The sequence below is a fragment of the Grampus griseus genome, assembly GCF_964374135.1.
Source record: "Grampus griseus genome assembly, chromosome: 7".
Classification (NCBI taxonomy): domain Eukaryota; kingdom Metazoa; phylum Chordata; class Mammalia; order Artiodactyla; family Delphinidae; genus Grampus; species Grampus griseus.
The window spans coordinates 43,469,816-43,495,649 of NC_139001.1; the positions used below are offsets into that span (position 1 = coordinate 43,469,816).

Sequence of the window (25,834 nt, forward strand, 5' to 3'; positions counted from 1 at the left end):
CCTATCAATGACTGTTCAGCAGTTAGTTGTGATTCCAGTGCTCTCACGAGAGGGAGTGAGGGCACGTCCTTCTACTCTGCCCAAGATAACTATTGATAATTTTTTCTAGTTTTTAAAAAAAGGTTTTTATTGAAGTATAGTTGATTTACAATGTTGAGTGAATTTCTGCTGTACAGCAAAGTGATTCAGTTATACATTTATATATTTTTCATATGCGTTTCCATTATGCGTTATCACAGGATACTGAATATAATTTCCTGTGCTATACAGTAGGACCTTTTGGTTTATCCATCCTAGACATACTAGATTGCATCTGCTAATCCCAAACTCCCAATCCTTCCTTCCCCTACCTCCCCTCCCCCTTGGCAACCACACATCTGTTCTCTATATCTGTGAGTCTGTTTCTGTTTTGTAGATATGTTCATTTGTGTCATATTTATTTAATTGTTTTAAACTTATTTATTTATTTATTTTTATTTTTGGCTGCATTGGGTCTTCGTTGCTGCGCACAGGCTCCTTTAGTTGTGGTGAGCGGGGGCTACTCTTCATTGCAGTGTGCAGGCTTCTCGTTGTGGTGGCTTCTCTTGTTGCAGAGCACGGGCTCTAGGCGCACGGGCTTCAGCAGTTGTGACTTGTGGGCTCTAGAGCGCAGGCTCAGTAGTTGTGGTGCACGGGCTTAGTTGCCCCATGGCATGTGGGATCTTCCCAGACCAGGGCTTGAACCCGTGTCCCCTGCCTTGGCAGGCGGATTCTTAACCACTGTGCCACCAGGGAAGCCTATTTGCGTTGTATCTTAGATTCCACATGTAAGTGATACCATATGGTATTTGTCTTTCTGACTTACTTCACTTAGTATGATAATCTCTAGGTCCATCCATGTTGCTGCAAATGGCATTAGTTCATTTTTTTTTTTTTTTTTTTTTTGCGGTTCGCGGGCCTCTCACTATTGTGGCCTCTCCCATTGCGGAGCACAGGCTCCGGACGCGCAGGCTCAGTGGCCATGGCTCATGGGCCTAGCCGCTCCACCGCATGTGGGATCTTCCGGACCGGGGCACGAACCCGCGTCCCCTGCATTGGCAGGTGGACTCTCAACCACTGCGCCACCAGGGAAGCCCTAGTTCATTCTTTTTTATGGCTGAGTAATATTCCATTGTATATAAACACCACATCTTCTATATCCATTGCTCTGTCAAGGGACATTTAGGTTCTTTCCATGTCTTGGCCCAGTAGTTTCTATATATGTGTATATTTAAGCTGTATCTGCATTTCAAAGTGTTTATTGTGTTAAACATTGAAACAGTATAGGCCACTCAGTTGAGAGGAAACTTGACAGGTTAGGGTGCACAGGGACTGGCATCCAACAAGTGGACTGGCCCAAGTTACTACTTACTAGGGGTGTGATAACTAATTACCTAATCTGGAGACCTCCGTTTCCTCATCTGTAAAATGAGGGTAATAATAATTACCTCCTGGAGTTGCAGAGAGGATTAAATGTACAGCAGTTAGCCCAGTGCTAGAAAATGGTAAATTTGATATATGGCACTACTACAACTGTCACTAGAAATATAAGCCTGTTTTAGATCATGTGCTTTGCAAAGCAGAACTAGTTGTCTTTTTAATAAAGGAGCATACAAGTGACATATTTTTCCTATAAACTATTATATACATAATAGTTAAAATCTTGGGAAATTAGATCTCTCTCCTCACTTTTAAATATTACAATATATTATTTTTTTTCTTCTCTTTGAATAAGTTAGGTAACCTAAAATTTACTTCCCCTTCCATGTTAATCTTTTTAACAAGTGGATATTGCTTTTTAATATTCTAAGAATTGGAGTTAAGTACCTGGTTATATCTGTGATATGTCTGTCTTATTTTACACAAGCTGTCTTCCCATAAGTAAAACTCAGAAAGATGTGCTCCAATTTGAGAATTAGCTGATGCATGCAGAAGAAACTCACTCATCAATGTATGGGCATGTTCTGATGATAGAATAACTGGCTGATTTCAGAAAGGAAAAAGATGACCTAGTCCATTTTAACTGCTGATGGAAAACATCCTTACATTACGTTGTCAGAGACCTGAGGGTAGAAAGTGTGTACTCCTTTTTTGGAATTATAACTAAAATGATGTGACTCTGGAGGACCCACAGTATGAGAACATGCTACCAAAAAGATCACTTTGTCTTCTGGGAAGGATACTAAATGGCAGGGCATGGGGCTAGACCACAGATGTTTGGCTTAACAGTTCACAGTTGAGGATGGTAGGTAGTCTCAGAAAATTATAAAATGCCTCTGCTGAGCCGGTTACCACTAAGATTCCACCTACGTGTGCACTACTTAAATACCTTCCTACATACTTGAGCCTTAGTGACCTGTCAGCAGAGGGTGTCTGTGACAGTTACATGAGAATGGCCTTATTTGCTTAGGATTGTGTGTGGGTGTTGAACACGGCACTTTTAGCATAAATTTATGAGGTGCAAGCTTTTAATGCAAAGATGACTCATAAGGTTTCAGAATGTGTAAATATGTAGCACAATCTAACTTACACCGTCACTGGTACTCACCCACAGCAAAACTAGCCTGGGTTGATTACCAAATTGTTTGGACTACCAGGAAATTCACAAAGTTTGTCACTCTTAATAGGCTGATGACAAAAATTCTTGGGTTGATTGTAACACTTGTTTGGCGCTACCATCTTAAACCAGTGTTATATGTACTTAATCTGCATTTTGCAATATTATGTTTGATGGCAGCATTCAATTAACTCTATTTCCGAGATTGTGAAGAAGTCAATTCTTTTGAGAAGTTACACTGGAAAACTTAAACAGACAGCAATTGTATAATACAGTACAAAAAAATTAGAGGCAACAGAAAAAGGATCATAACTAAACATTTGATATGGATGTTGAAATAAAACTAAGATCAGCATTTTTTGTGATTCGTTTCTGATGAATCACAGAACTCGCATTTCTCTTGCGAGTTTTATGCAATTGCTACAAAAATGTCATAAAAATTTCCTTTAACTGAAGATGAACTGGTAAAGAATAGACCTTTAACCTTATTGGGAGCAATACTTGGAAGTAGATTATTTAGCTGTCAGAACAATAAAACCTTGGAAACTGTGACCAAACAGATACATCCAGGAGACCCAGAATTCAACAGGATATTGTTTTAATACTTTAAAATGTTGTGGACCTTAGAAGACAGGCAGAATATGAAAGAATAAAAATATAAAGGATCTTAACTAATTTTGTAAATGGAATCAACCGTTATTCATAGTTCCCGTAAAATTGCTATTGATACTATGTATAAAATAGATAACTAATGAGAACCTACTGTATAGCACAGGGAACTCTACTCAGTGCTCTGTGGTGACCTAAATGGGAAGGAAATCCAAAAAAGAGGGGATAGATATATACATATAGCTGATTCACTTTGCTGTGCAGTAGAAACTAACACAACGTTGTAAAGCAACTATAATAAAAATTTAAAAATAAACTTATGGATAGAAAAAGATTTATGTTGAACTTAAAAAGTTAAACACAGTAAGTTTTTGGATTCTAACTTTATCAGTTGATTGTGAACTTACAAAATAAATTTCTGATTAGCTCTGCATAAAAAATTTAAAACACCATAGAGGTGTTTTTTTCCTTTTTAAAAAAATTTCGTATGTCAGTAGAAACAAAGGCCAGAGAAGAGGTTTTAAAGCTTTAACTACTGCATACTCAGAAGGTAAGAAAAACACTGGCATTTAGCTTTTGATCACTCCTATGTAAAATAAGAATCATAGAGTCACTAAAGAAACAGTCAACAGGAAGGATTTTTGAGATTAAACATATTTACAATAAAAACAAATTTCTGGACATTGGATCATTCTTTTATTAACTTTGGAGGCCCACTTGAGAATCTCATTTATGAGAACACCCACAGATAACAAATAAATAAGCCTGTATTCCCTGAAATGCCACCCATGCACACAGCTGGGCCATAAGTTGGTTTTTAGTTAAATAGCAGCTACCATATTTGGTCTTATGCTTCAAGCTGTTACAAACACAACACGTTTGCTCAATTCTAACTTCAGCTTTTTACTAACTGAATTCATTTCCTATAAGAGACAGACCTCCTAGTTTCATTAGGTTAATGTCTTGTTGATTTTCTTTTGAAGACTCAGTGCAGTATTAAGTGAAGTCATCAGCAAAATGGGTACTGTGTCAGTAATACTTAAAACATTTGAGTAGCCAAGTGAGCAGACCATGTGTTAGGAAATTCCTTGCATGCTTATTTAGGTTTCAAGTCTTTCAATACCATCAACTATAATTGTAAAGGCACACTAGGTGCTCATAGTCACCAAATCTTAAAGCTTTTACCCAAGTGGTTTTACTAATTAAGGACAGGAAAAAGCACTTTTTTCCCCCTGCCTTCTGATAGGTTCAACGGGACTGTCAAAAGAATGATTATTCATGGCAAGCGTTATTTTCAAGCATTCAGCTTAATAATTTTTTAAAAAGTGACCTTAAGTTGAAATGTACTACCATTATGACTTTATAAGCACACCCCATCTCTTTCTGTTAACTATTCCAGTCCTGGCTGATCGCAAGTCTCACTCACTAAATGTGCTTTCTTTCACCTGTAAAGTATCTACTACCATGATACCTACTGAACACAGAATGCAGTTAAATGTCAGTTCCTTATTCATCCCTCTGTAACACACTGAAATCTGGATTTTATCTGAGTGGTAATAGTTCCCATTCAACTAGGTATTGGGTTCCCAAAGGGCAAAGACCATGTCTTATATTTCTTCTGTGGCCTCCACCCTCACCTGAGTGTGTGGCTCAGCACTGTTTTTGAAGCTGAGCCATCAGCTCAGTGAGTGTGTGGCTTCAGCACTATTTTTGCACTTTGTTGCAAAGCTTCTGCTAATTCTCTACCACAGGTTAGTTGAATTTCATATAATTAGCCCTTAATACTGAGACCAAATCACATTAAGACTTTGCAAATATTAGCATATCATGAATGTTAAATCCTAATGTTCCCCCTTTTATTTATTAATTTAGTTGGTTAGACATGGTGGGTAGTTTTCAAAATGTCTTTGTAACATTCTCTTAAGTGAGAACAAAATAAACCAAATTCTCTCTCTGACAGACCAGAGTACCTGTCTGCCAAATAACTTTATAAAAATGAAGGTAGCTGACAATAATATTTAGTCTTAAGGTATAATAAGCCCCTGGCCCCTAACACTCAAGCCCAGACCAAATGAGAGAGGGGAGACAGGTAGGCTAATACTACTGTGAGGAGTGCTATGCAGAAAGCTCTATAAACAGAGATACGTGGGGCACACAAAGTCTTTATTGCCACAGGAAGCAACTGCACTCATCCCACGTCACCAACAGCTTTAATAGTCACAGAAACGCAGACTTCACGTAATAAAGTACAAAACAGACTTGGGGAGAAATGGTCCCTTGGACTATATTGGTTGTAATACTGAGGTAACCAATTGACCTTGTTCAGTGAAAATACCTCTAACACAATGAAAAAAATCAACTAGTTATAACATCCAATTCATATATACAATTCAAATAAAAATATATATTATTTGCGTCAATGTATAGCAAGTTTAATACATTAGTGTTTACAAAATAAAAACTGTATTCTACTGAAATTTTTCTTGTGCTTCCCCCTTATCACTAAGCATGAAAGACCAGAAAAGTATGATACTTAAGGAAACTTATTTATGGATTTAAAGATGCAGTTTGTGCGGTCATGAAAGACAGATAAATATTAGTTGTAAGATTACCACATCTTTAAAAATTTTTGCTTATTAAAATCTACAAACTTGAACCATAAGACACAATTAAAAAAAACCCACAGAATTTCTCAAAATAGATTAGAATACAGGAAACGTTTCATGAAACTACTGAGATACTAACCAGTTCTATGGCTAATATTAAAAACTGAACAATCTATGTAAATCGTATTCATACTATTTCTATGCACAGTGAACAATACAATCACAATAATCAACCTCAAGCTAGCAACAAAGTTGCAAAGTCCATAAAAAGCTTCTTCAGTGGGCAAAACACTATGGTACAATTAAAACATTTAGGAAGGAAAAAAAGCCTTTTAATAGTATAAAAGTTGTTTACTGGTGTTTCTACTGTAAAGCTATTCTACAAATCAAAATGAAAAAGGAATTATATATGTGACAGTGATCAGAGACTACAGTGCAGACATTTCATCTAACATTTGGCTGATGAATTTTAGTATAATAGATTATAACTTAATATTTTTTACATAGTTATGACCTAGAGCAGAACCGAAAACAACACAAAAAACACATATTCCAAGTCAATACACTCTTCTCAGCAATATCTGGGTTTAGATGAATCTGGAGGAAGTAGGTAAAGCTGTCAAACATCTTCTCTTAAACCAACAGAAAAAATGTAAATTGGCAGAAGTAGTATTTGTTTTTCACTATGGATTCCAATGTGAAATTCTAGTAAGTATGCAAGTATGTTATTAACATTTAAGCACACCCTCATATACAGGCATACAACCCATTAATTAAATAGGGGGAATTAAAACAGATTTTCAAGTTAAAATGAGTTTTAAGAAAAAACTGCATTCATAAATCTGAAAAGTATACGAAAATGAAATTGTAAAATAAATAATATGTGTCAACTAAACCTCCATAGAAATATGCCTGCAAATGTGGATGCACTGATTGTCTAAACTTGTGATGGTCTGCATGGGAAGACATTCCCCAGGGAGAGCCATCTAGCTTCTCTGACTCTGGTGCGTAGAGAAGAATTTCTGGATATAAAACAGTACTTACTCTACTATATATTATAGGCTTTGTTAACAGTCACCATCCTTATCACATTTAGGGTTAACTTACTATGTCTTAATCTATATAACACATTCTGAAATAATAATTTTAAGTCAAGGCTTTTACACATCTGTCCACTTGTTTCTAGTTCTCTGTCCAACTAATAGCTTCCTATTTTTGTTATACCTTAAGTAGCTATCATAAAATGCAACCTGGGTCAACTAGGTAAGAGAGGTTTTTCTACTCTATTGCTCATTTTTTTGACCTTACTCCAGTATTTATTAACTATGTGCCTAATTAAGCCAGTAAAAATGACATGTGACTACTATGAAATGACACATTTCCTATTAAACAAAATCAGTTTTATCAGATATTAAATCTACAACATTTTCCTGACTTAAATTGAGTATTTGCTTTCCATTTTTCCAAAGTCATTACAACTTTGCCAATAACTACATCACTTAAACTTTCTTTTTTATGACTGCAAAGATTCTAAACTCTGACATACAATATTTACGCAAAACACACTTAAAGTAGACAATGAAATTTCAAGTAAGATAAACTGTATCCACACCTATTGGCCCAAACAGGTCTCAACATCTAGATTTTACTTCTATAAATTATACAAATACATTGTACATTCTTAAATAATTAATGCTTACAATATTAATTTGTAAGCCTTTCCACATAAAATGACTTACAGAGGAATGTGGATCAGTATTTCTGTTACAGATTGTAACATTCTCTTAATTTTCTTTTGTGGCTGTAGTTTTGTCTTCCTGGTTTCCACAGATTACTGTATCAGTCCTTAAGCTTTGGCTATGAAATCTGTTTGTGCTGAATGAGGCAACATTGGTTATTAAGGCTTATTTCTATGATGGAGCATTATCCTTAAATCTGATGCCATTTCCAGAGAACAGTGGGAGAATCATAGCTATCTTGAATCTTCAGGCTCTGTTTTGATGACTTTCTTTTCTAAAGTAAAAGCTGAGTGAGGGTAGTCTTTTAAAATCCCCAGGCTCTCTGTATAAAAAGAGAAACACAAAATGTATTGATATTTTAAATCAATGGATACAAAAAAACAAACTTAAAAACAAACCCCCAAACTCCAAAGCAGGCAGTATCAATTATTCATGACTCTGCAATTCCATATAAAATTTTTATGTTTACAGAGTTGAGGTTAAGAGTTTGGATTCTGGATTTATATTCCATTTCTGCCAATTACTAGCTGTATACATCTCTGGGCAAGTTACACACCTCTCTGAGCCTTAGTGTCTTCATCTATAAAATGGGGATAGTATCTACACAGGGTGATATGAGACTTAAATCATAAAATGTATATAAAGCACACAGCATATAGAACCTACTGGTTTTTATTTAATGCTTGGTCCAAAGTGATACATAAAATATATAAAATAAAACTGGTCACTCGTATACAACAAAGTTATTGTCTAAAATATTTACCATCAATGAAGACATGAGGCAGAAAAACAACTTCTATGTTTAAACATGGAACTATTTTTAAAAGTTTCTCTAGCCATGAAACCTTAAGGTGGGAGAAATAGGGATAAAAGAATGAAGATTCTAGTTTCACAGGACTCATTCCTTGGAGTTACATGAATAATTATTTCAACCTCAAACAAATACTACAGAATGCCAATAAAATGTAATATTTACATGAAGTACTAATACTGGGGGATACACACACACACACACACACACACACACACTTTAAAAAGGATTCTAGAAAAGTAACCAACATTAATAGCTTATCTGAAATTAGGCAGTTCACTTCATGAATTCCCCTCTCTATACAGAAATTCAGCATAAGAAGAAGAATAAAAATAGTAGCTACCATTTACTGAGTTCCTATCAGCCAGGCAATGCCTATAGGCTATCTTGTTTAATCCTCATAACTATTCTATGAGGCAGAAATTATTTCTATTTTACAGATGAAACAAGTGACTTCAAGTAACTCCTAAAGTTACTTTAGCTCAAAGATTGGATGATGCCAGATTCTTTCAAATGGTGTTGGTGTCTAATACTTTAAGTCTGTATAACTCACTTTACTTGGATAAAAACATGAAAACACCAAACTATAATAAGGAACAGCTTGTCCTTTTATGGAGTTCAGTTTACTTCTGAAATACAAGTATCATCCCCCAAATGCAGCTGCATGAAAAGTTTAGATTTTGGTACACAAGGTTTTCTTAGCAGGACAGCAAACATATAGTCCATCAATTTCATATTATGAAAGGCTGGAAAAGGGAATTACATAACTGAAACCAGCCATTTATTATCTGGTTCAGAATTGTGTATAAAGTCACCATTCATGTAATAGCTAATCAAAATAATCTCAATCTTCAAGAGCTTTTCCCTGTCAGTCCTTTGGCATATCATGTTCTCAAAAAGACTGGCTATTAATATAGCAATCTGTTACTTCCAAGGGGAGAAAACGGACTAGTAACATCATTAGTAATGACCCTTTTTTAAGGAGGGGGACAGTGGAAGTTAGGAGATTAGAATGGAAAGATGCTTTATTCAAATATTACTCCCTCTAAGCACATTCCACATTCTCACCTGATGAGTGGGACTTCGCCTCACTGGAGTAATGTCTACTCAGCTCCCCATCCACCACAAAATGATGGAGTTGTCTGTTCTGTAAATTAGGCATTCGGAGGTTCAAAGGTCTTTCGCCTAATGAAAAGAAAAAAAAAGCAATATGAGTAATTAAAGACGCATCATGGTTTTTCTTAAAAATAAGTTTTCACAAGTCGCCTGAACACTCCTTAGGAAATAAGTAAGGAAAGTCGACAGGCACTGGAAGAATTTAAATAGCTGGAGAAATATCTAAAATAATAGTTTAGGAGGAAAATGGCAACTCATGCTAGTCTCAAGATCTACCGTTCTGCCAGGACATTTTGAAGAGCTAATCACAAACTATAAAGAAAAGACTGAGATTTCCAGTATGCACCCCAGCTCTGGCAGATAATGCATCACCTCTGTGGGGCATTTTCTTACTAGTGCAACCATTTTACCAAGGCAGGTCACTAACCACATAACAACAAATACTACAGAGACAGAGATGGCTTCAAGCCAATTGCCCATTACTAGAACAACAACAACAACAAAACCTATGGCAACTCCACGAAAAAATATAATTAGAAAAGATATGGTAAAAAAGGTTTTATATGCCAAATCATACTCTATCATAAACCTAAATCCATCATACTTAGCAAATTGTTGCCCTACACTGGATTATCCTGGGGTCACAAATTAGAGTCATAAAATCTTTCATTAATGCCTTTGCATCTTAACTCCAGTCTTGTTTTTAAAAAATTAACTAATTAATTAATTTATTTTTGGCTGTGTTGGGTCTTCGTTGTTGCGCGCGGGCTTTCTTTAGTTGTGGCGAGCAGGGGCTACTCTTCATTGCAGTGCGCGGGCTTCTCGTGGTGGCTTCTCTTGTTGCAGAGCACAGGCTCCAGGCGCAAGGGCCTCAGTAGTTGTGGCTCGTAGGCTCTACAGCCCAGGCTCAGCAGTTGTGGCACACGGGCTTAGTTGCTCCACGGCATGTGGGATCTTCCCGGACCAGGGCTCGAACCTGTGTCCCCTGCACTGGCAGGTGGATTCTTAACCACTGCGCCACCAGGGAAGTCCCTTAACTCCAGTCTTAACTGTCAAGGATGACTGGAGAAGTTAAACAAGACTTCTACTAAAAAGTTTCTATAATATTTTAAAAAGGAAGAACGTTCTTTGCCAGTACTCTGATCTGCTGATGTGTAATGTTTTACTCTATTAAAGAATGCGGGTTAAGATGGTATTCTTACTTAGAAAGAAAACTTATTTTTTTGACGACAGTAACCACTCTCTGAAAAAAGTATAATAATACATAAAAAAAAGAGTCCTACAAAATTGTTTTTCTTCAAACACTATCACTATTTGAAACTAGAGGATCTAGTTCTATACCTATATGCTATACATCTCCCTCCACTCAAGTGCAAGCTCCAAGGGAGCAGGGAGCTTTATCTTATTCACTGCTGCATTTTCAGTGCCTAGAAGTGTGCCTGGCACATAGGAGATACTAAAAAAATATTTGTTGAATGAGTGAATGACAATGACTTGGGATTTTCTTCACATGTGGATACAAAAAAAATGAAATAATTTTTAAAATGGTAAAAATGCTCATGAATCAAAACTTTCTACACCTGTGTTTAAGAGAACAATTTACAAAGTATACACCACACAAAATATTTTCATAGGGACTACAGGCCAATGTGAAGCCTGAAAGAAGACAAAATTTCTACAAGTCTCTCCATTCTTATATTGTCTCTTCAAATCTCTGTACTCTGTCATAGTACTTTAGAAGCAGTCACCACATTCTCTTAGGAACCAAATGTTATAAATTTCAGACAAATCTGTTTATGAAGCCTAAAAAAAATCCAAAGTTTTAATCTTTTAAAAAATGATAAACATCTCCCATGGAATCCACTTCTTCAGGAAAAATGATCTGTACTGTTTACATCTCCCATTCCCATCCACCCTCTACAAAATATATGTCAATCACATGTGCCAGCTATTATTTAGGGATAATAAGGTTAAAAAAAAAAACTCTACAAGTTATATTTGCAGGAAGAATTCTTTCCTTTTTATAAAAAGGGACAATTTAAAAATTAATTTTGATAGAGAACCTATAAAATAATCTCCATAAAATATCAAGTTTTAAAAAACCAGCCATTTTTTGTTTCCCTTTGAAGTGCACAGAGTAGCTGGCTCTAAAGGTGTGGGTCACTCTAAAGATGTACCTTGTCCATCAGTGTTATCAGAAGTCAAGCCATTAGGGCTGTGCTCTTCTGAGCTTTGCCTGTAAAGTCCTGCACACAGTCTTCTTTCAGCATGCTGCAGTCTGTCATAGCCAGCTTGGGTGCAAAGGAACTCCATCTGCTTTGCCATCACCTTTTCAGGCTGCTAGTAAGTAAAGTGAAAATAAAGTAACTAAAACATTCTAGATTTTTTAATGGTTTAAAGATGCCAATTTCAGACTGCAGCAAATATATTTAGTAGTCATTAAAATTAGTTCATACTTCATGTGGTATACACGTTCCATAAATATGCACTGATGTCTATATCATCATGTTAAAACACAGAATGTTAGATTTTGTACGAAAGGAAAAAAGCTTTCTGCTCAATTCTGTAAAGAGAATTCCATTCTAGCTCAAAAGCAAAATAACCTTAGCTTTGTTTTCTAAGATACCAAGTCCTTTTAAAGATTTTTTAAAAAAGGAACCTCAGAGCAACAGCAACATCTGTTATAAACTGCTTCTAAAACACAGGGCGAAGTCTTGGCATTTTTATTTTAGGATCTGGCACTACACAAACTCTGATATGATGACAGTATATTTGGGGGAGAAAAGGTGTAAAACGGCTGTCTAGAAGAACAAGACAAACACACCTCCCTCTAAAATTAAGCAATGCAAATTATGCAGAAAAACATCAGTGCCAACGAGGATCTTCACCTTCATCATGGAATGAAACTGCAGTATTTTCCAACCCATCATAAAAAGACATGTTTTAAAGTACACAATTAGTTGGCTGACATATAAATTTATCTCTGCATGTGTTCTTTAAGTCCCTTCTCTATGCACTGCTCTAAATTACCTATGTGTGATAATACCTATGACAGTCAAAGCAGTGATATTCTGCCAAGGAGGTAATAGTCAAAATACACAGATAGGAATCACTGCCATGCTATATAGAAGAGCAATACAAGGCATCTACTATATAAAGTTATATATATGTTACAAACAATCCTGATTCACAGTAGTAAAAATCAATAGGTGAAATATATTAACTCACAGAATAGGATGAAAGCTTATACTATTATTCTGAATCAAATAAACGAATGGATAAAGAAGATGTGACACATATATACAATGGAATATTACTCAGCCATAAAAAGAAACGAAATTGAGTTATTTGTAGTGAGGTGGATGGACCTAGAGTTTGTCATACAGAGTGAAGTCACAAAGAGAAAAACAAATACCGTATGCTAACACATATATATGGAATCTAAAAAAAAAAAAAAAAGGTTTTGAAGAACCTAGGGGCAGGACAGGAATAAAGACGCAGACGTAGAGAATGGACTTGAGGATACAGGGAGGGGGAAGGGTAAGCTGGGACAAAGTGAGAGAGTGGCACAGACATATATACACTACCAAATGTAAAATAGATAGCTAGTGGGAAGCAGCCGCATAGCACAGGGAGTTCAGCTCGGTGCTTTGTGACCACCCAGACGGTTGGGATAGGGAGGGTTGGAGGGAGACGCAAGAGGGAGGAGATATGGGGATATATGTATATGTATAGCTGATTCACTTTGTTATAAAGCAGAAACTAACACACCATTGTAAAGCAATTATACTCCAATACAGGTGTTAAAAATAAATAAATAAATAAACGAGATCAAAAGGAACCGTAACTTCAATTCATTTAAATTTGTAACTAATTAATTAATAAAATTTCAGTAAGATTTCTGAGGGGGAAATGTATTTTTCATCCTCTTAACATGAAAACACAAAACTTGGCACTACTAAATCTGACCAAAAGCAGTCACTAGTGAGAAGATCAACAGGAATAAAACTTACAGTACTTTCTAAAAGGCAAAAATGACTTTTTAAAATGTTAATTTCTGTGTACACGATCAAATAACTTAGCAGCAAAAGCACCTGAAGCTATATATTAATTAATTTTGCATTATACATGAATTGAAATGATTCAACAATAGTTACAATGTTGACTATTAATATATTATTGAGAACTAGAACTATTTTATCTCAGAGTTGTATTACACACATAATCAATATGGCTGTTTTCCTGGTATCAAGTTGCTTCTTTCTTAAGTAGAGAATCTGTATTAATTCCTACAAAACTTCAAAGAATAAATAAGTAGCAGATGTCGGGTTCTGCTCACAAAGCAAACTAAACCTAGCTGATACTGCTATCTCACGGATACAGCTGTGGATCAGGTGACATTGTAAAAACAACCAGAAATAAATTCAGTCTTTGGATGAAAGTGAATTTAAAACTGAAGCTAGTCGAAGCAGCCATTTATTTTTTAACCTACAGATGCTGTTATGAAATAGTAACTGGTGGTTGACGTTACCTGTGAACTAAGAGCAGCGAGTTCCTCACTCTTAGCTTTAGCCTGCTGGAAGAGTGTCTGCACAGAGTCCTGGAAATCTGGAAACCCATCCTGTGGGTCAAAGAATATGTCCTTTTTAACTTTAAAATAACCATATTATCAAAAACTCAGAAAATGAAGTAAAGAAATCCACCTTAATCCTATTACCTGAATAATCATGATTAAGATTTTAATGTACAATACTTGATTTCAGTCTCTCAAGGTATAATTACCTTATTTCTACAGTTGTAACCTCAATAAAAACATAAATGAAAAAGATTAAAAGTTTATACATCCACAGTGTTTTACACTGGAACATAGATTTTATGATCATTGATAATAATGATTATATAACATTTCATCTGGTGGTTTGACAGTTTAATCACTATCTTCATATTGGATATTTAGATTATTTGCCTTATTTTTGGTTTTATGAAAAACACTGCAAAAATATTTTTACAGAGACAGCATTTTCCATAGTTTAGATGATCTAATACAATAGGTTCCCAGAAGTAGAATTAGTACAAAGGGATGAAAATTTTTATGTCCTTTACATATGTTACTCAAGGGCCTTTATTGCTTTATTGTATCATAAGCAATATATGACAGTTTTCCTTGCCAGTACTGGGTGTTGTTTTCTTAATTGTAGCCAATTTATACTTTTGTTTTGATAATCAAAAAAATTTTTAGGGCTTCCCTGGTGGCGCAGTGGTTGAGAGTCCGCCTGCCGATGCAGGGGACACGAGTTCGTGCCCCTGTCCGGGAAGATCCCACATGCCGCGGAGCGGCTGAGCCCGTGAGCCATGGCCGCTGAGCCTGCGCGTCCGGAGCCTGTTGCTCCGCGACAGGAGAGGCCACAACAGTGAGAGGCCCACGTACCGCAAAAAAAAAAAAAAGTTTTAATTTTGTATACTATAGTTGTATATTACTTATATTTTACTTTGTGACTTCTTCTATTACTATACTATTCAAAAAGACATTCTCCTTTAGAGATTTGAGAAGTACTCAAATCTACCCTCTAGTTTTTTAAAGCTTTATTTTATTGCTTCTTTTGTTTTTAAAATTTAATTTTCTATCCCATCTGGAATTTATTTTGTTATATGTAATGTGGTAAAAATCCAAAGTAAATTCCCAACCTGAATTTCTGCAGAATTCTTCCATGCTGACTTGTGATTTCTCCTTTACCAGTTCAAAGGACAGGTGATAGGGCTTTGGAATTAGAAAGACCTGCACTTGTGTTCCGATTCCACCACCACTTACTAGCTACATGACACTGGATGAGTAACTTAACCTTTCTGAACTTCAGTTCCTTCATATGAATAATAAGGATAAGAGAACCTATCTATTAGGGCTGTTGTGAGATAAAGTAAATGAGATATTGCCTTTACCATACAATAACTGCTGAGTATCAGTGTGTATTCTTATATATTCTTATTTATATGTATTCTTATATTAAATAGTACATTCTTATATTAAACATAAGTATATTCTTTTTTTTTTTTTTTTTTTTGCGGTACACAGGCCTCTCACTGCCGTGGCCTGTCCCGCTGCGGAGCACAGGCTCCAGATGCGCAGCCTCAGCGGCCATGGCTCACAGGCACAGCCGCTCCACAGCATGTGGGATCTTCCCGGACCGGGGCACGAACCCATGTCCCTTGCATTAGCAGGCGGACTCTCAACCACTGCGCCACCAGCGAAGCCCCTAAGTATATTCTTATATTAAGTAGAGTGTACTCGGGGCACTGTACTCCTGCACAACACTGCAACTTAAATTATTTCCGTTTTATACCATACACACACACACACACACACACACACACACACACATGCAAATACGTTTACTAATTTTATCAAGGTTTTTTTTGGCCTGTTTAGTGCTCCACATGAAATTTATAACTACAAACATCATGACAGCATGGTTTTACTAACTTTACTGAAAACTACTCAAGGAACCCTCAAAGACATTGTCATTAACTTCCGAAACGTTTCTCTCCTTGTTTGATAAAGCTGTATATTTGTAGCAAAGGGTGAATAATGAAAAACTGAAGTTGTTATATAATAACAGAGCAGAAAAAGTTGTAATAATAACAAAATATGTACCTTATTTGAAATATGAAACACTGGTTCAAAGATATTCCCCATTGGGGTCTTTTCAAAAAATTATTTCTCCACTGCAAATCTCATGTTTTCAAATACTTCATCTACCAAAGTTCATTTCCTAGGTAATAATTAATCTCCCATTTTTTAAAATCCAAAGACATGAAATAAAATAATTAGAATCAAGAACAAATAAATTTAACATCTTGAAATAGTCTTATGTAGCTCCATGGTGGGTTATACAATCAGCCTTTTAAAATTATTAAAAATAGCCACCTTTCTAGGCCCCTACAAGACCAAGGACCCTGGGCTTAGAGGAATGTATAGAATATAATCATTAACTGAGCTAGAATAAATTTTATACAAGTATATATACTTGAAATCTAAATGAAAAGTTCACTTTTCTTAGTCATTCCATTTTTCTCCTAAGACCTTATTTAGGCCTAAAAATCCAGCTTTATCTTTAACAAACTCTCCTTTAATTTAAGTTCTGAAGTTCAGTGAGGTAAGCTAGTAGGAGATTTAGAAAACAATATCAGTAAGAGGAGCTATCATTTTTCAGGTGCCTACAATGAACCAGTTCCTGACTATGTTCTGTAATTTACTTATATTGTCTCATTTAATCCTCACACAAACAACCCTGGGTTTCCCTCATTTTACAGCTACAGAGATTAGCTTCAAAGCCTATGCTAAAATCACAAAATCCCTGAGTTGCCACCTTTATGAGACTCACAACAGTAAGTAGAGGCATTTCTTTTATTTCCTTTACTTTAGAAGACAGATCCAAAAAAATATTGCTGTGATTTATGTCTAGGAGTGTTCTGCCTGTGTTTTCTTCTAGGAATTTTATAGTATCTGGTCTTACATTTAGGTCTTTAATCCATTTTGAGCTTATTGTTGTATATGGTGTTAGAGAATGTTCTGATTTCATTCTTTTACATGTAGTTGTCCAGTTTTCCCAGCACCACTTACTGAAGAGACTGTCTTTCTCCACTGTATTGTCTTGCCTCCTTTCTCGTAAATTAATTGGCCATAACTGTGTGGGTTTATTTCTGGGTTCTCTATCCTATTCCATTGATCTGTGTGTCTGTTTTTGTGCCAATACCATACTGTTTTGATTACTGCAGCTTTGTAGTATAGAACTATCATATGACCCAGCACTTCCACTCCTGCTTATATATTGGAAAGAAACAAAAACACTAATTCAAAAAGATACATGCACCCCAATGTTCATAGCAGCATTATTTACAATTGCCAAGATATAGAAGCAACCTAAGTGTCTACCAACAGATGAATGGATAAAGAAGATGTGGTATATATATATACAATGGAATATTACTCAGCCATTAAAAAGAATGAAATTTTGCCATTTCCAGCAACATGGATGGATGTGGAGAGCATTATGCTAAGTAAGTCAGACAGAGAAAGACAAATACTGTGTATCACTTATATGTGGAATCTAAGAAAATATAACAAACTAGTGAATATAACAAAAAAGAAGCAGATTCATAGATATAGAGAACAAATTAGTGGTTACCAGTTGGTGGGGGCATAATATAGGGGTGGGGAGTAAAGGTACAAACTCTCAGGTATAAGACAGACTCAAGGATGTATTGTAAAACATGGGGATATAGCCAATATTTTATAATAACTCTAAATGGAAAGCAACCTTTAAAAACTGTATAAAAAATAATTTTTAAATAAATTAAAAAAAATTCTTTAAGAAAATTTTTAAAAATGCGGATAACCACAGTACCCAGCTAACTTCACAACAATTTTAAAGAAGCAAAAAAATCGTGAAAAACACTCAGGACAATGCGTGGCATGCAGAAATTAACCCAATAAATGTTTGTTACTGATACTTATTAAGTTAACCCAAAAAGCCACCAGATTTAATCAGAGTAAAACAATAGCATGCTGTGATATTACTATATCTCTGTGATACAGGGGGAATAAGATAAATTTTAGAAATATTTACATAATATAGATATCTTAGAGAATGAGCTAGGCATTTAACACTAAAACCACCAAGAGAATATTGACTATATTGGTGGGGAACTATTTTAGTGAAAAAACAATGGAAATCTAGAAACACTTGTTTATTCACTCAATCTTGTTTGCCTAACAGGTTCTATCCTCTGAACTCAGTGATGGGGATACAATGACTCCTGCCTTCCTGACAAATACAGTGTAGAAAGGGAAATGGACAAAGAGATCCAGAGCACAGGGGAGTCACTGTGTCAGGGAAGGCTTCCCAGAGGGCATGATGTCTTGGCTGAGACTTGAAAGAAAAGAGATCTCTAGGGAAAGAGAGCAGCTTTATATAAAGGCATAGAGGCAAAAAGAACAAGATACCCTTGAGAAACTGGAAAATACTTAATACGGTAATATAGGTAACACAGGGAATACACTAAGAGGGAGTGGTCTGAGAAGCTGGAAACCCAGGGCCAAATTCTATGAGGCCTTGTAAGTCATGTTAAGAATTTTAGATTTTATCCTAAATGCAAACAGAAGTCCTTGAAGGTCTAGGGAAAAGACTAATCAGATCTGCATTAGAAAACCCAATCAGAATGAGATGGGGATAATGTACTGGGGGAGGGGGGTCCAGGATAGTGGTTAGAGGGCTGTAGTGAAGACAGAGACTAGTGGCCTAGTCCCACACAATGGCAGATGCAACAAAGAAACACATGAATTCCTGAGATATGGCTTAAGCAACTGGGAGTTTGGTGATAACATTCACTAGAATCAGAAACTCAAGACCAGGAGGTTTGAGGAGAGAGCAGAAAGTTGATGAATTTCGTTGGGGACATATTGAGTCTGATCTGCTGCTGGTGAGACCTCCGGTAGGCAGATGCACTGACTCTGGAACCTGGGGTAAGGTCAGGGCTGGAGAGTTCCAGCCCATCAGGCCCTGAGTGGAGTGAGCCCAGGCCAGAACCCCCAGGAGCTCGAATATCTCAATATTATCTTTGATGGAGCTTGCAGAAGGAGAAAGGAGTGATCTAATCTTCTCATGTTAGGAACCAGAAGTGTAATCTCAGGCAAGAAAGTTAACCTCATTATTTCCAGTGTTCCCAGTTTTTAAATGGAGATTAAAACATAGCTTAACTGCCCAATGGAGATTTGTGGGGATTAAATAAAGTAATGCAAATAATAAAGCTTGAAAAAGTATACACTGCTATACAAATATATGGCGGCACCATTATTAGGATTATTAACCATGAGAATATTGAAAAGCCGGAAGGGGGAACTTCAAGCTCTACATGCGAAAGTTTTTAGAAAATGGACACTGCTCCATCATTAATAAAGAGAAATACAAGCATGCAATAAGAAATAAATAACAACAAATAACACAGATCAGTGGTCTCTCCGCAACTGGGAACATTACTATTCCGATTTTCTCTCAATCTTTGACAGTTCATCGTGGATGGGAAGACTACTGGACTAAGTAGCTATCACTTCATGACATATAAAGTAGGTTTGTACCCCAAAATATATGACTTAGAAATAAAAGTGAGAACATTCCCAAGAAAATGGTCTCTTTCACATTATGTTTGCTACAAGACTCTTTTGATATGTCTCTGAAGCTTTTTTCCCAGGAACCAGCTGTACCATGCTATGAGCAATTTATCTTCTTGTCATATTCTTGGCTGCTGCCATTAATCACAGTGTTCCCTTATGAGACTCTGAGTCTAAGCACTGAGAAAATAAAAGATATAGGGTGGGATGCTGTTCATGACCTAATTAATTACTCTCATCGCATTGGTCTCCACCCCCATTCCTCCTCATCCTTTCCACCAAACACTATCAAGTTGCTTTAAAACCACTGCTTAGCTATCTTTAAAACAACTTGTTCCAACAGATGTTCTCGGCCTCACACGTGCATTTTCCCTTTCTCTACTCACACTTTCTATATGAATAGCAGATTGTAATGCTTCTGTTTTTCTGATCCAGAGGGGAAGAGTCTACATCAAATTAGACCAGATTTCTTTTCAACAAGCTTAGTAACAGCGTAGGTGGGTATTCTGACCCTCTTCCCTCCCCCTTCCTCACTCTGCCACCCTCAACCCACTGGAACTGCTAGCAGATGTTTCCTCTAAGTCTTTCTTTTTCAAGCCCCGATTCTCTGACTTTCTGGTCTCTATTAACAAACTTCATTTCTTTCATCCAGTTATCTCTGATTGCTTTGCACTCCCAGCCCACACAGGATGAAGAATGCTGTCACCTCTCATCTCTTTACCTAGTCTCCAGCAATTTCAGTGAACGAAGAAAACTGACAGACGAGAAATGAACAGTAACCGTCCATTTAGTCAGCTACCATCGCCAGGGCTGAGACTGGTTGTTTTACACACCCTTCCTCTCTTCTAATACTTATTATACTGGAGGCAATGACAGGGTTTATTCATAGGAGATGTTCTTGATGAAAAAGAAAAAATATCAACTGAATCCATTTATAACTAATTTTAAAAAAACTGAGAGGAAGATAAGAGAGCAGGGACTTTGGCTCTTGATTTTTCATCTCCTTTAGTAGTCAAGCCATCTTAAATATGTTCTGTCACAGGTAGAGTATAAATAAGTCAAACTAATTTTTCTTGATTTACTGTTTATCTTCCCAACAAACTGTTTTGCTTCATTGTAAAAAATAAGTATGTCAAATGGTGATATCTTATATTTAAATACATTTTGTCACTTATATTGTTAAATTTTCTACTCAAAATGTATAATCGTTGGGCTTCCCTGGTGGCGCAGTGGTTGAGAGTCTGCCTGCCAATGCAGGGGACACGGGTTCGTGCCCCAGTCCGGGAAGATCCCACATGCCGAGGAGCGGCTGGGCCCGTGAGTCATGGCCGCTGAGCCTGCGCGTCTGGAGCCTGTGCTCCGCAACGGGAGAGGCCACAACAGTGAGAGCCCGCGTACCGCAAAAAAAAAAAAAAAAAAAAAGTATAATTGTTAAACTTCCTTGCATTAGAAAATAACTGTGATTCTTTCCCCCTTCTTCAAAGACTACCAATCCTGTGCACACTTTGCCCTTCTTACCATACTAGCAGGAGGAAAGGTATAATCTGGAGCGTTTTTCACACCTAAGATGCTCTGTGAATGCTCATTAGCACCCAGGAGAGTGGTATTGCTTTGCAGTTTAGAAGTCAGACCTAGATTTGAAGCCCTGGCTCTGCCACTGCAATGTAGAAAGTTGGGCAGGTTACCAAGCCCTTTCTGAGTCTCTCCTTGGCTGTAAATGGAAATCATAAAGGCTCCATATAGAGTAGACAAGGTCTGTGATAATTGCAAATGCTTAGCATGGACAGGCATACAACAGGTTCAATAAAAACAGTTATTTCAAAAAAAAAAAAACCAGTTATTTCTACAACTGACCCACAGCTGGATTTGAGGCCTCTGATCAAAAAGAAAAGAATAAGCATAATCCATTTGCAGTTTAGCTGAAAGCAGATTCACACAGAAGGTTGTATTCCAGGTGGACAAGCTATTCATCTAGCCTCAGTAGCCCCAAACCTCACGTACTGACATAAAGGGCTAAAGAGGCTTTCCTTAGAGGCTGCATTCCAAATGACAGGCTACCCTAATAAGGCCTCCCAAAGTTAGCAGGCTTTTTCCTCTGTGACTATCTCATATATTCTAGAAACTATAAAGTTCAAAATCTCTATGTCTTTTAATGTCTTACATGCCCTGTAGGAAGGAGCACTATTCAAGGACAAGAGATTATCCTGAGTACTTCACAACATATATACTGATATTAAACAACGACAACAATGACAATCAAATAAATAGTTAACTATCCTTAGGGCAGGAACAACCTACTATATAATAAGAAGAGAAAAATATGACAAGGATTTTAAAATTTCATTCCACCCAACCCTTCACAAACATCAGGAAAATACATCATTTAGCAATAAGTAAACAACTACTGAGCTTGAACAAAGCACTAATTTTTTTTAGTGTATACTCATGCACTGAAAAACGGCATACAAGAAAACGTTTCTCTTTCCTTTACACGTCTCTTTTGAGTTATTTCTATTTCATCTACTGGACATGACATTTCTTTTTGTTCTCTGATCTTAAAAATGATCTGTTTAAGATTGAAAAAACTTAGCAACTTGGCATGTATGCTCATTGGTTGCTGTCAAGGATTTTGGAAAAATAAAGATGAAAAGGAAGAGAAAAAAGGACTCATTAATTTGAGCCTAGTAATTAGGAATCTTATACTGCTTTACAATGGGTTAAGTTTATTTTTATATTACTTTTTCTTAATAGAGAGTTAATAAGCTAAGAATCACAAAACAATCAAATTAGACAAACAGTATGTTCAAAGAATTCTAAAATCTTTGTAGGTTTACTTATGACTGTCTTTTGTGTCAGCCACATATTCTGGACAAACTGGTCTCATTGTTCTCTAAACACACAGAGTATTTTCTTACCTCTGTGTCTTTGCCCATGCTAGTCTTTCTTTGCAACTCCCCTCCGCCCTCCACCCCACATCCCTACCTTCTGAAATCCTATCCTTCTTTTAAAACCCAGCTCAGATGGTATCTCCTCAATAAAGCCTCCTCTAATCTCTCCTCATGCCAGAAATTCTCCTCCTCCCCAGTAGACACACAGAAGGTAGACATAAATAAAGCACTAACGCTTGGTGAAAAATCTTCTTAGGGGAGTAGTAACCCTATACGACCCATACTAACTACCTCAGTATCAGCTTCCACAACCAAATGAACAGCTCCAGTATCTCGAATTTGACTTAGAGTATACCACAAGGGAATTTAGACAGCATTTATGCCAATATTGTGTATTTTGCAAAGGATTACACAATACACTATATACATGTGTAGGTATACACACATGTATAACACACACATTTTGCAGATATTGATGCTCTGCAAAACACAAACTTTTTAAAAAACTAAGCAAAAACAAGACAAAATTAAAACAAACCAACAAAAGTAAACTACTGTCCTAAATTCAAAGCTAAAGTCCGCTATTCATTTCTGGGAAACAAAATCAAGAGTTTAGTATAAGAACATTTACAGACACCTGGGGTTGATTAGTCACTTGTCTATTTAGGAAAGGTTAGAATTGTTATTCACAGAAAAAGAAAACACTGATTATCTTAATTCTAAATCTGCAACTGTTCAAATGGCTTTGTGATGTCTATTAAAGTAACAAACTAATCATATAGAACTATAATTCAGTTATCTCTAGTGGAATATAAAGGACTAGAAGGGTCACATCTAATGCTATAACCTAACATTGTGAGCTCCTAAAAAGAAACTCACAACACTGTAACTGGATACAAGAAACAACTTGTTTACATTTCAGATCAGGGCCATTGAGAGGGTCAGAAAGACTTATCAACACAGCCTAACAAGAAAACACTATAGCTCCAAGAGTCCATGAGATTCATGATTTCAAACTTCAGTGTTCACTAGTGACCTCTGAAGCTAGACAAACCAGGGCTTAAATGTGAGAACAGCTTGAGTCATGATGACATGGAGAGCCAATGGTTAGAAAGAGAGGCGAACGTAATTTCTAACCTAGTAGCTGCCTGCCTTTACTGGACATTGGGTAGGTTTTGTACCTTCTTTCCTCTAAATCCTCCAATGGCACATGCCTTTTAGCAGTTTCTTTGTTTATCCAATTTCCCTTTCAGTGGTAGAGTCACTAACAGCTAAATCCACAGGGATACTCTCTTACTTATTATCTTGAGATGCAACAGGAGAAAACTATTTCACTAGTTAGCTCTTTCAATGGCCTTAGATCATTTCAATAAATTTTCTGAGTGGTATCTGAGGCTAACCCATCTTAAACATTATTCCAGAGCTAACAGTGAGATAGATTACAAATATAAGCACAATTTTTAAAAAGGTGCTCGTTTTGGACAACATTTTTCTCTTCTTTGAGAACCACTGCTTGGGGCTAAAGCTTTCAGAAGTCAAAGATGTTTACCCATGGCCATTCATCATTTCACCTAACAGATTTTATTAAGTTCTATTAAGTGCAAGGCACTATTATAAACTAAGTAAAAGTAGTAGATAGACAGATAAGAGCTCTATTGTCATCTAATGGGGCAGACCAATAATAAATTGAAAATAAATATATAATAGTTTCAGAAACTGGTAAGTGCTATGAAAACAAAACAAGCCAGGACAAAGAGCCTTAATGTGATGTTGGGGTAACAGTGCCTCTTTAGAAAGGGAAGCAGGGAAGTCAGAGAAAACTCTTTGCTATGAGCTGAAGCCATGTGAAGATCTACAGAAAGATCTACAGCGGAGGAACAAACAGAGAGGGCTGAGGCACAAATGAGTTTGACGTGTTCCAGGAACAGAAAGTCGGTCAGTGGAGCTGGGACACAGTAAGAATGGGGAAGTGTGGTAGCAGATGGGGTTAGATGCAAGCCAGAGTCAGATCATGCAGGGTCTTAGATGCCTCAGGAAAAAGCGTAGATTTTATTCTAGGCACAGTAGAAAGCCACTGGAAAGACTGAAGCAAGAAAAGGGATTTATGTTTTTAAAAGATTAACTCTGGCTTTGGTATAAATGAAAGATTATTACATACAAACAGATGCTACTAACAAATTACTAGTAAGAATAATTTGATGATGGAAATTTAGGGTAGTTAAACATAGCTTGTTTTCTTTAACTTGAAATTAAATAATGAATGGCTAAGAGCACCGACCGCTATCCCCCACCCAAGAAAAAAAGGAAGGAGTTTCCTGACTTCAAATTTCTGCTCTGTTGCAGACTGGCCTTTAAAAAAGTATTCAATCCAAATTAAGGAGCAGTCATTCTGAAACCAGTTCTGAGAGCCCTAAGAAAAACACATTTTTCTTGCTCAACTCACCTTACGACTCGCAGGTCTGAAATCAGGACTGCCTCAACCATGATCCCCTAAAAGAGGCTTTTAATTACAGTAAAGTCCCCATAACTTGCAGCTACTAAATTGTCACTTCTCTCAGATATTTAATATAAAGAAATTAAACCTTAGCTCCTCTCAGTCTATTTGATAAGATGACTAATGATGTAAATAAAATTATAAAAGGAATAGTTTAACCAGTAAAGAGTTTTAAATCTGTAAGAAACATCTATTTACAAATCAACCTTTGATAAACTGACTGGACATCATGCTTATCATTGTTGTTTCCTTCTAAGAACTTTCTGAGTATCTTAGTTCAAATTACTATAGATACTTCAAAGCAACCAAATTCTATATAATTTTTAAGATTCTACAATTCACATTTTCTCACTAGTTGATGGGACCATTCTTTTTTTTTAGTTTGAACTAGTAAGCAAACATTATTAGCATAAGAAAATATAATACATAATCATACCTCCACTTTAATTCTCTTCGGGGATAATTCATCTCTTTCTCCACATTTTGATCTGAGGGGAATGGGGGAGAGAGAAAAACTTGAGAAGGTAACAAATTTTTTCTAAAGGCACCTCAATCTATAAGCTTCCACCAAAACATATAACCCTGGAGCCCTGCCACCAGAAATAAGACTTCATAATGAACATTAAAATAGTGAAAAAGAGACTTTTTATCATTTCTAAATTAACGTTGGGGAAATAGGCAGACACAGTTATATTACACATTTTAAAATTATTGCACACTACCTAAGAATGCCTCACACAGAAAGTACTCAATAAGTATTAATGAGTACCACATAATGAAAAAGGAAAAAAATCAAGGAGGACTGTATTCCATGACACCCTTCATGGATCA

General features: G+C 36.3%; 1 protein-coding gene across 2 annotated transcripts in view; it reads right to left on the reverse strand.

Moving 5' to 3' along the window:
• Positions 1-5,343: 5,343 nt before the first annotated feature.
• Positions 5,344-25,834, reverse strand: part of NAB1 (NGFI-A binding protein 1) — a 44,781-nt gene continuing 24,290 nt past the window's right edge. Inside the window, exons 4-8 of one of the 2 annotated variants that reach the window (XM_082658637.1) lie at positions 25,440-25,491; positions 13,988-14,077; positions 11,634-11,793; positions 9,409-9,525; positions 5,344-7,851 (exon numbers count right to left, since the gene is read on the reverse strand). In XM_082658637.1, coding sequence (XP_082514763.1) covers positions 7,763-7,851; positions 9,409-9,525; positions 11,634-11,793; positions 13,988-14,077; positions 25,440-25,491 — 508 coding nt within the window. In that variant the 3' untranslated portion in view covers positions 5,344-7,762. Of the gene's footprint in view, positions 7,852-9,408; positions 9,526-11,633; positions 11,797-13,987; positions 14,078-25,439; positions 25,492-25,834 lie in introns of both variants that reach the window. The other variant, XM_082658636.1, reaches the window with a different exon arrangement.